The sequence below is a fragment of the Gavialis gangeticus genome, unplaced genomic scaffold (assembly GCF_001723915.1).
Source record: "Gavialis gangeticus isolate Ggan-Ray unplaced genomic scaffold, GavGan_comp1, whole genome shotgun sequence".
Classification (NCBI taxonomy): domain Eukaryota; kingdom Metazoa; phylum Chordata; order Crocodylia; family Gavialidae; genus Gavialis; species Gavialis gangeticus.
This window is the reverse complement of record NW_017729017.1, coordinates 13,226,659-13,238,133: the sequence shown is the minus strand read 5'-3', so window position 1 is coordinate 13,238,133 and position 11,475 is coordinate 13,226,659. Positions and strand designations below refer to the sequence as shown.

Below are 11,475 nucleotides of genomic sequence, written 5' to 3'. Positions count from 1 at the left end.
TGGGTGTGAATTATGCTGACAAGTGGAGAGCTGGGGGTGGAGGGAAGGAGAGGAGAGGGAGAAGAGTCTTATTTGCCAGGGTTCACCTCCTTTGAGAAGCAGTTGCTACTGCTGCTGCCATAGTAGCATGGGCTCAGGCTGCTGCTGTTGAAGCATAGGCAGCAGCATGGGCTCCCCAGGGGACCGCTTCTGATGTTCTGTTCAACCCACATCCCCTGGGGCAGGGCTCTGCCTCTTATGGGTCATTGCACCCATTTACCCTGCAGGATATATTTTTGGGCATGGAGCTGTACCTGCCCAGCTCCTGTGGCTATCCTGTGCCTGCTGTGGCAAAAACTGTTTGGGGGAGGTGGCCATACCAGTGCCCCCTCTAAGTCAGGACCTAGGACTGATGCCCACTTGTTTTACCCCAGTTATGCTATTGTGTGTCTGTGGTAAGAACTCTTCTTGTATTGCCTTCCTGCCTCATTGTTTTCCCCATACAAATTTTACTTGAATCTTTAACCTCAGTGGAAGTGAACATATCATTAACATGTAGCTCTTGGTTTTACAGGTTACTGGAGAGAAGAGACCATCAGCAGACCTGGGCAAAAAGCCCAAAAGCCAAAAGAAGAAGAAAAAGAAGGACCCAAATGAGCCACAGAAACCTGTGTCAGCTTATGCCCTGTTTTTCAGAGACACACAAGCAGCTATCAAAGGGCAAAACCCCAATGCTACCTTTGGAGATGTATCAAAAATTGTTGCATCAATGTGGGACAGTTTGGGAGAAGAACAAAAGCAAGTGAGTTTCTGACCTGATTTATTGAAGCTGTTGAACTGGATTTTTTTTCCCTGTTAAAACAATATAGAGGGCTACCTAAAGCTAGGTGTAGTAAGGTTCAGGTTCTAGGGGTGGCTGTGACACCTTCTGGTGATCACGTAACCCCTGTCCTGCTCCAGCTTTAGATTATCCACCCCTTCTTGCTCACCTCCTACGCCTTGATGTATTCTTTGGATGATCAAAAAGGAGGCTACCTAAGGGTCGTAGAGCAAGCCCCAGTCCTCCTGGCAGTCAACAGGTCTCTCCCTTTCCCCACTGGTCTCAGTTGTGCCCCTCTTGAGCTTAGTGAGCCTGCCTGACCTGTTGATACCCCACAGGGCACTTGTACCCTTAACGGCTATTCATGGCCTCCATCTTCCCATGCAGCAATGCCTATGCCTCACAGATGTTACTGTACCATCACTCCTTTGTCAGGGCCTCAGCCTTCTTGGCCTTCACCCATTTGTATAGCTGGGCCTTCTAGCCCAGTCCTACTGTTCTGGACCTGGCCTTGGGGCATCACCTCTTGCCTTGATTATTTTAGTCCTGGGCACCCCTAGCCCTATCTCCATTCTACCCAAGTGGTGAGCCTGCTTCAGCTCTGCCTGGACCCCCTGGCCATGTTTCAGTACTGGTTTGGCCAATGAGCTGTTTCAGCCCTGCTTTGGGCAATGAGCCTGTTTTGACTCGGGCTGGGCCCTGTCTCCACCCTGCTCTGGGTGCTGAACCTATTTTGAGTCTGTGTGCCTGGGTCCCCTGGCTCTGCTTGGCTTCCGCCTGAGCTAAGCTACCCTCTTTCTCTTGGCTGCAACCTGTTTTTGAGCTAAAGGCGACACCATGTCCTGGGAACCTAGTGCCTAGCAGGCTTGGGACACCTGCATGCCCTCAGGCACTATTGGGATCTCTGCCAGCCCCTGATAGTCCCAATCACTAGTTTAAACTGTAACAAAGGAATAAACGCACTGACTATAACATAAATTTAGCCTGTTCTAGGTACACACATCAATAGTAGTTCATGGTCTTGCAGTAAAGCTTCCCCTTACCCTACGTTTATTCTTCTGTAAGGCACCAACCTCTTACAGGTAGTCCCCAGGGCAGCACAGAAGTGAGCCAGGTATCCTCCTGCAGCCTTCCAGACAAGCTATCACTGTGAAGCTTACTGGGCCAGACTGCCTGACTTGGCTCAGGCCCTAGGCTTATATACTGCCTAAGCCCTGCCCCTTCCAGTCAGGTAGAGCTCCAGTCTGGTTGGGGTTTCTCATTATCAGTCAAAGAGAGATCTGGTATTCTCCTGTGTGTTACATAGCTCACATTTACAGAAATTTACAATTCTACCTCAAAGTGTGGACTCTTGATTTAAACGCTGGCCAGCAACTTAGGGCCTGATCCACCTGTCACTGAGAACTCACTGAAAGGATTCTTAGCAGTAACTTTTAGGAAAGGTGCAGCAGATAGAACAAAACTAATGTAAAACTGACACTTATGCTGGGGAGTAGTTTTACGTCTCATTTTGCTTTGTGTCAGATATAAATTATATATATATAAAATGGGGGTAAAAGCCATTTTGCTGAACTGCAAGAATGTTTGACTGCATATGAGTAGTGTTTATAAGGCTGCCGGATACTTCCATACTCTTTTTCATACCATTCCTACTTGTCATCCCCTGATGTATTTTGTTCTCTGTAGTTCTGAAGGAAATCATTAACACGTGCAAATATCAAAATATAATATATCAATATTCACAGGCTCTTTTAATAGAAAAGACAGGCTCTTTTGATGTAACTCAGTGGTGCAACCCTCGTCCCCATCACTGAATGCTTCTGATGCAAAGAGTCCCACAAGATTTGGTGAAACTACAAGTAGTGTGACAAGTTGTGTCGAAATTGAGTCAATACTTTGGTTATTATTTACAATGGGCTTAACAGCTGTTTTATTGAATGTACTCTTGCAAATTACTTTCTAACACACGTGATCCTTTGCTGTTATTGTCGCCTCATTTCTCTCTCTGCTGCTATGCTATAGCTTCCTATTCCCAAAACATCCAAAGACGGAAGTACTCCCTCAAAGTAAAAACTGCCCTGTTCCAGATCTCTGATTTGGCCGTTGCTTAAAAGTCACTTCTACTTTGCTTTCACAGCTAAACATCCTGGGATCTATTTGATTTGATGTTGGGTTCTTTGTCCTCACACATCTTAACTGTCTCTCATGATCAACAACATCTCCTGAACATTCCTGGGTTTGACCTAACCTTGAACTTGCATCTGACTAAGTATTTAATCCTGCGGTAAACTTGACTATGAATCTTGTCTTTCCAAAATGCTGCTCTCTGAAGTCTGGTGAGTCTAGGAAGCTATGTTCCTACTTAATTACAAGACACATGATTTATTTCAGGAACTCAAGCTGCCCCTACATGTTGCAGGTATCACAAACATAATTGATTAACTGTACACTTACCTTTAGACCAGCTAGATGTGCAAAGTACCTATCATGCCATAAAAAGCTCTTCAACAAGCTATAAAGTTAGGTCTTGAAAAGGTGTACTAACTTTATAGCTGGTTGCTATCAGGTAGGCCTGTGTGAAGTTTCACCCAGCATTTCATTTTGAAGCTGCTTTGATGCATTTCGAGCTTGAAACAGTGAAATGGAAATGAAACAAAAGCCTTTGAAACAGCTTCAAAATGAAACAAGGGAACTTGAAGCCAGGCTTACTGGCTTCAGTGCCAGTCCCAGCCAGCAGCACCTGGCTTCTCTCATCTGGCAGGCAGATCAGGGGCTTGCCTGCACCCCTGGGAGGGCTGCGGGGGCTCTGCGCACAGAGAGGCATGCCCCCTATCTGTGCGCAGGATGACAGGACCCACATGCTGCTGCCTGGGGCCAGCGGCAGCACCGATCTTCCTGGTGCTGGATGTGGGCTGCTCCCAGTGCTGGTCTGTTATCTGGCAGGCAGATCTGGGGAACGCACCCCCAGGAGGACTCTGGCACAGCCTCCGCAGCCCTCTCGTGGGTGCGGGTGAGCCCCCAATCTGCCTAACAAATGAGAGGAGCCGGGTGCTGCCAGCTGGGACTGGTGCCAGGAAGATGGGTGCTGCCACTGTCCCAGGCAGCAGCATCCAGCTCCTGTCATCCCATGTGCAGATCGGGGGCCTACCCCTGGAAGGGCTGTGGGGGTGTTCCACAGTCCTCCCGGGCGTGCATGACCATGATCTGTGCACGGGATGACAGGAGCCGCATGCTGCCGCCTGGGGCCAGCGGCAGCACTGATCTTCCTGGCATTGGGTGTGGGATGCCGCCAGCGCCAGTCTGTCATCTGGCAGTCAGATCAGGGGCACGCATCCCCAGGGGGACTCTGGTACAGCCTCTGCAGCCCTCCCAGGGGTGTGGGCAAACCCCTGATCTGCCTGCCTGCTTCATTTTATGATTTCCCATTATATCCTATGCGCAAAACAGCATCAAAACAGCGAAAAAATTTTGACAAAACGAAACAGAACAGTGATTTCGAAATGAAACAAAACTCAAAATGAAACACTATTCCGTCAAAATGTCGAAACAGAAGTCAAAACAGAACGATGCTGTTTCATACAGCCCTACTGTTGAGCTTTAATTTGCTTATGCAGCAGGGTCTCCCATAATGTATTTCAGCTGACGGGGTTTCCAGCTGCACGGGTGCACCATGCCCAACTGGGGCTAGAGTCCCACAGCTGAGAGGACCCTCAGCCCCAGCAGCTGCTGACTGAGGGTTCCAGCAGCACGATCGCACAATCCCACCTCCTGACATGCATGTGTGGCATGGCAGGAGGCATGATTGTGTTCATCGCGCATTAGATCCCATCACACCTTTGCCCGCATGTGTAGAGGGGTCCTCTTTGCCACAAGATAATTTTAAAACTGAAAGCTTACCAGCAGTCAGGAAAGTATTGGACATTTAGATGGATTAAAAGAACATCTAGGGGCACACTACTATGGTAATTTTTTAAAACAAACACTTCCTCATTTTGGAAAGGTATAAACCATCTTGCTTCAGGATATGAGCCAATTCTCAATAATGGAGTCAGAAAGAAACTTACTCTGGCTGATCTTCCCACAAATGTCTATTGCAAGGAGAACTTCTTCTGATTCATCTATGTCTAGTTACTGTTGGAGGTGAAATACTGGACACACTGATGTGGATACATTTGTCTGGTCAGGTCTGGCAGTTCCTGTGTTTTCTAAAGATGGTCTCTGGGACCAGAAATTGTATTTTTCTTATCATGACTGTCACCTTGCCCCACTTCCCCATAAAAGAAATTCAGAATGGCTTTTGCAAATTTCAGATCCATATAGCTTTACGATAACTGCGGTTCTATGACCTCCTACCCATCAGCGTCCCACCTGCTGGCCTCTGATTTGATCTGAGGTGCAAGGATGTAGGAGAGAAGGAATTCCACTGAGTTACTCCTGACTTGCAAAAGTTTAGCCAGAAAAAGAATATAGCCCACAGAACACTTTTCTAGCCTGGATTCCTCTCTGTTCTCCTCTTCCATGCTATCTGTTTAGGCTGCTTGAGCTGCACCTTCCCTTCCCTCCCACTTTCCCTTCTGCTTGGGCTGCTTGGGCTATCTGCTTAGGCTGTACCTTCCCTCTGGAAATCTCTCTTTCCCTCTCATCTCCTGAGCTGCTATTTCTAAATATTCAGTTAAAACTTTTCTTTCCTCTCTAGCTCATGACTGAATCTCAAAGTAAATCATCCTGTGACATCATGCTATTTAGGACACTTTATGGAATTTAATAGGCTGCAGTCACTTGTTAAATGCCAATAACACAGGAGGCCAAGGGAAAGGACTATCAGACCAATGATCAGTGATGGCACAACATTGCAAAAGTTCCTCTTGCCTAGTGGCTAGGAGTCTGTGCAGCATCCCATGGCAGGGGAGAACAGGAGGATCTATGTAACACTGGTTCATCCAGCCTACACCTGCTTCACTCTCATCTTTGTGGCCAGGTATTTGCACAACTCACTATACAAAGTCAAGGAACCTCTCAATAACAGAAGCACAGAAGAAACCCAGCTTAGGCTTCTGAAACAGACATTTGCTCTGCCTTTATTCCTGCCATATAACTACAACCCAAACTACCTCTTTTCTTAATCTTGTTAAAATATTAAGAACATTCTGTAGACAGATGACCTAGTTTCATCTCAGTGAGCTTGAAAATTTGGTTTGCATAATGGAAACACTGGTATGACCCCTGACTTATCAAGGTGCAAACTTAGCAAGGTTACTGAGCTCTGAGTAACAAAACAGATCAAACTCAACCATTTATTTTCACTGCTATTCTCCCTTATATTCTTTTACAAGATAGGAGCAGTGCTTGCTGTTTCTTTACACGTGCTTTTAAATGGCTCAATTTCTCTATCTAATTGATATAATTAAGTCATTTGTTCCTTGTCTGAATACTTAAATATTAACTTCCTAGTTTTGTCTCCATCTGTACACATTTCTCCTAGACACAGTTACCTTTTTCACCTCTAGCCTTGGCAGTGGGGACAGTATTTACTCTGACACAGAGACTGAAACTGGTGGTTTGTGAGCTGGGACATGTTAACTCTTGAAGGGCAAGGCTGGGTTATGACTTTAGTCCATATTTAGCTTTCTTTCTCCTGGCCATGGTGCCAGTATTCCCAGCCAATGCTAAGGCAGGTAAAAAAATTATGTTATAGAAGCAAACTTCTTTAATATATGCAAATACTGACTAATGTTTAAAATAAAGATTCTCAGCCATGATGCCAAAGCACTCAGGTGCTAAGAGATCGTTTTAAGTGTGCCATGGACCGCCACACAATTCATAGTGTCAAAAGCATTTTCATTTGTCTGAGTTCTTTGCAATGAAAGAATCACTGTATTATTTTTCCAGTCAAGAAATGAGTGAAAGCTGAGAGCTGGCATTTTTCCGAGGGGTATCTTGAGTCTAACAAGGGGTGCCTTGGGTCTCAGAAGTTTATGAACCACTGAGTCAGAACATAAAGGGCATTTCTACACATGAAGGTATGTTGCAAAAACTGTGACACTGCCACTATATCTCCATAGCAAATCTCTCCCTCAGTATAGCGCATTGCTATGGTGATATAGCAGCTAAAAATAACTGTACACTGCTGGCACAGAGCAGTATGGAATGTTACTGCACCATTGGTTAGTACTTCATGATCTCAAAGCATGAATCAAACATTAATATATTTACTCAAACACTTCTTGGTAAGCAGATACATAACAATTCTTATATATTCCTTTAATAGGTGGGGGAAGTAAGGTGCAGAGAAGGTATGAGTTCCTCTTACAATAATATTTCTTATTTCCTACCTGGCTTGGTGAAAATACTTCCTGAGAATACTCAGAATGAGGACAGGAGGGGAGCAGCAAGGGAACAGGTTTAAAGCATGTTGGCTGATAAGTCCATTAATGTTTGACTATGGCTATTGCACTATCAACTCCCCCTGCCAAGGCTGACCATTTTACATTGGGTACCGCAAACGTATTGGCCAATCTGCCACAGTTTTGTCTTTAATTTAAAAGTATGCACAGTAGTCAATTAACTGATTCACTATCTCTGCACCAGTGAAGAATGGTCCATGAATATTATATGCCTGTATCTTTCAGCTAGGATTACAAAATAATATATCCAGTCTGTCTAACCAGAAAGAGTAGCCAAGTGCCAGTCTCCCAGGCAGACAGAATCTAAAACTGTCATATAGCTGGCTGATCAATAGTGTTTATTATATGTGGCATTTCTATAATTGAAATGAGACTCCACCCTTTGACAAGTACCTCTGACAGCATACAGAGGGTTAATCCTCTGTCATTTGGTTTACTAATGATTTTATAGTCTGCAACATCAATGTTGTAGCCGTTTATTTGCCATTGAGCAGGTGTTGCTGCTCCCAGAGAGTAAATTTGCTTTCTCCTGCTGATAAAATAAGCAAAATAAAGGTTGCTCACATCCTCTTTGAAATATGTTTTTCCTCCATGCAGTAGCTGAAAATCAAACACAGAATAGGAAGCAGAATGCATTATGCAAGAAAACATATAATCTAGGAACATCTTTGATTTGGATGCTGCTGTCAGAGGCATGTATTTCATAAAAGGTTTTTTCCCCCTTTTTTTTTCTCTCTTTCCTTTTTTCTGGCTTATCACTTGTGCCTTTGTCGTACTATTCATTCTTTTCTTCCCAGCCTCTTCACAATGAATCTTCATTTTCCCTCTGACACACTTGTATCTAAATTCCTCATTTCCTGCCTTTTTTATTTATATCTGTTGCTTGGTGATTTGATCATGCTATGGAATACAGGATTAGTAATCTCCCTGTCCTTGAGTAATACTCAAGGACACCTGTTCAGCAAGTTGCACAGTTTCCTTCCCCACCTTAACCCCTTCCAACATTGTACTTGCCACATGCTAGCAATAGTAATAATAAGAACAACAACAATGGCAACTTTAAATATCTCAAACACTGCATTTGCAAGAAATTATAATCTTCATTTTTCAACAGCTGGCATGGTCCTTCCTAAGCAGCTTACACAGGAATCTGAAGAATGTGACACTAAAAAAATTAATACACACTCTTTGAACTTTTCAAATAGTTTAGCAGTTGTTCCTGTAGAGATAGCATATATATTACTAAAAAACAGAAATGCTAATTCATCTATTATCATTGAATAGGGTACCTGTCTGTAATAATCCACCTTTAGCTCCCAGCTCCCTGTATTAGGTTCACACAATGTTTGCCTCAATGTAATTTTTTTTCATTAAATGGATATATACTAGTGTTCATAATATTAAACACAGAGGTTTAAACAAGTAGGCTGATTTGACACTAACTGTAGCAGGTTTGAAAACTAGCTTGAAATGAGCTCTATTAATTCAGCAGAGAAGATGGTGCCTTAGAACAGACAGTTCACAGACAGACATAACACTTGTTTTTAAGGGAAGACTTGCTGTTGGAGAGCTCACGTTATCTGAAACAACGTAACTGTTCCATCTGTTCACTGCTGCTCTGGTACAGTGGCTGTAATGCACGGGTTGTCAGGGGTACTTGGGAAGGCCCTAGGGGGTATGTGCAGGCAGGCAGTGACAGAGCACTGGCACTTACCACCACGCAGCGCCACCTCTGAGGGTGGAAAGGGAGAACGAGCACCCAGCCGGCTGGATGCAAGGAGGGGGAGCTCGAATGTGGCTGCTGCCACCACCACCCACCACCCTACACTGCCACTGCTCTGCATCCAGCCACGTACCACCTCCACCACTCTGCTCCACGTCTCTCCGTGTTCCACACCCCCAGCTCTGCATCTGGCCACTGAGGGTACACTTATTTTAAAAGGTTGAAAACCCCTGTTCTAATGGACTTTAACTTTAAACCTGAAACATGGACTAGGAATCTGTCCACACCCTAGTATTCTAGCCCCCTATCTAAACAGAATTGGTAAATTCCAATCTAATTAGCATAATCTACCTGAGCATGAATCATGTCCCAGCACTGTGGACATGTAAGTGTATACACACATTATATGCACAGGCTGAGTCCACTATGTGCATTGCCCAACTAGGCATTGACTAAACATGTATGTGTGACTATTGTGAACATGTGCAGTCATTTAAGGCCTTAAAACATAGGCAGCCCAAACCCATGACTAGCAGGTGTTAGACAGCACTGGAGAAGGAAGACCAAACACCCATGTTTTACCTCCAGTACCGAGGGGGTAGAGCACTCTCCTGAGAAGAGTCAGCATGGATTCACCAAAGCAAGTCATGCATGATCAACCTGATTGCCTTCTATAATGAGATGACTGGCTCTGTGGATGTGGGAAGATCAGTGGATGTGGTATACCTTGGCTTTATTAAGGCTTTTGATATGGTCTCACACCACTCTGGCTTTAGTAAGACTTTTGATATGGTCTCACAAACAAGCCTCATAGTTCTTTGATGGCACCTATCTCCAACAAGGATGAAGCCACTTTGCCTTGGTTTAATTTTTTAATACAAGGTGGATACTATGATTCCCTTGCCAGCCACTGTAGTCTAACACTGAAAATTAGCTGTCTCCAGTCCCTGCCTGCTTCTCCTGTTTCATGTGATATATGTTTGATATTTTAATTCCTTTTCATTCCTTTTCTTGAGTGAGAAGGATCCCTGCCCTACCACCCATCTTCTGATAGCTCAGCCCGTTGATTGACTGAATTATCTTCCTTTCCTTTTCCATGGGTCAAGCCTCCCCAATTATGTTACTTGGCTTTAATCTCCCCCAGGTCCAGTGGTACTTGTCTTATACCTCCTGTTCACTAGGAGGACTCGAGGATAATCTGCTTCACCTCTGTATGTCACCTTTCATTCTCTGAGGCAAGAGCCAGGTATTCCTGTCATGGCTGTGGCAGACAGAGTGAGCTACATTAACATGAAATGTGGAGTTTTCTCAGAGGCACTGCCAGATTAAAACTGTAGCTCACATTCTACCCTTCCTCACTCCCAGTGCAACTCTGCTGAGGGCAGTGAGGTATCAGGCGTAAACTCAGGCTAGATTTAGCCTTCTTTCAGTGCTATTTTGTTCATATTCAACATGAGGAATAAGGGCGGAAGATCCCAGATGATCATCACTTTCTCCTGTTCCTCAGCTTTGTATAAGTAGTCTCTACCTGACAGTATAGTTTCATAGTTTCTAGGGTTGGAAGGGACCTGATCAGATCATCAAGTCCAACCCCCTGCCCTGGGCAGGAACAAGTGCTGGGATCATAATTCCCCAGCCAGATATCTATCCAACCTCCTCTTGAAGACCCCTAAGGTAGGGGAGAGCACCAACTCCCTTGGGAGCCAATTTCAGAGCCTGGCAGCCCTAATCATAAAGTAATGCCTCCTGAGATCAAACCTGAACCTGCTCTCAATCAATATGTGGCCATTATTCCTTGTTATCCCAGGTGGTGCCCGGGGAAACAGAGCCTCACCTATATTTTCCACTGCTCCCCCCTGGTGAGTTTAGAGATGGCCACCAGATCCCCTCTCAGTCTTCTCTTGTGGAGCCTTAATAGATTCAGGTGCTTTAGTCTGTCTTTGTAGGGCCTGGCCTGCTGCCCCCTGACCATGCGAGTGGCCCTTCTCTGAACCCTCTCAAGGGCCCTCCTCTGGACCCTCTCAAGAACTGGATGCAGTACTTCAACTGTGGCCTGACCAGCACCACAGAGAGGGGAAGGATCACCTCCCTGGACCTGCTTGTGATGCATCTTTAGATGCACGACAAGGTGTGGTTAGCCTTACTGGCTGCTTCCTTGCATTGGCAGCTCATGTCCATCCCAGAGTCAACAATGACTCCAACATCCCTTTCAGCCACCGTGTTATTGAGAAGGGTGTTGCCCAGCCTATAGATATGTTTCATAGTTTCATAGTTTCATAGATTAAGGGTCGGAAGGGACCTAGTAGATCTTCTAGCCCGACCCCCAGCCAGGGCGGGAGAACAACAAAACCCCAAAAACAAGAAACAGGACTCAAATGAGTCCAGCCAGGTAGGCATCCAGCCTCTTCTTAAAGACCCCCAGGGTAGGGGCCAGCACCACTTCCCTTGGAAGTTGGTTCCAGCTCCTAGCCGCCCTAACTGTGAAGTAGTTTTTGCGGATGTCCAATCTATACCTCCTCTCCATCAACTTGTGCCCATTACTCCTTGTT

The 11,475-nt window shown here is 45.2% G+C and overlaps 1 protein-coding gene across 1 annotated transcript in view; it reads left to right on the top strand.

Annotated features, from left to right (window-relative positions):
• Positions 1–11,475, top strand: part of TOX2 (TOX high mobility group box family member 2) — a 105,268-nt gene that overhangs the window by 38,558 nt on the left and 55,235 nt on the right. Inside the window, exon 4 of the mRNA XM_019513114.1 lies at positions 554–781. Within this exon, the coding sequence (XP_019368659.1) occupies positions 554–781 (228 nt within the window). The remainder of the gene's footprint in view (positions 1–553; positions 782–11,475) is intronic.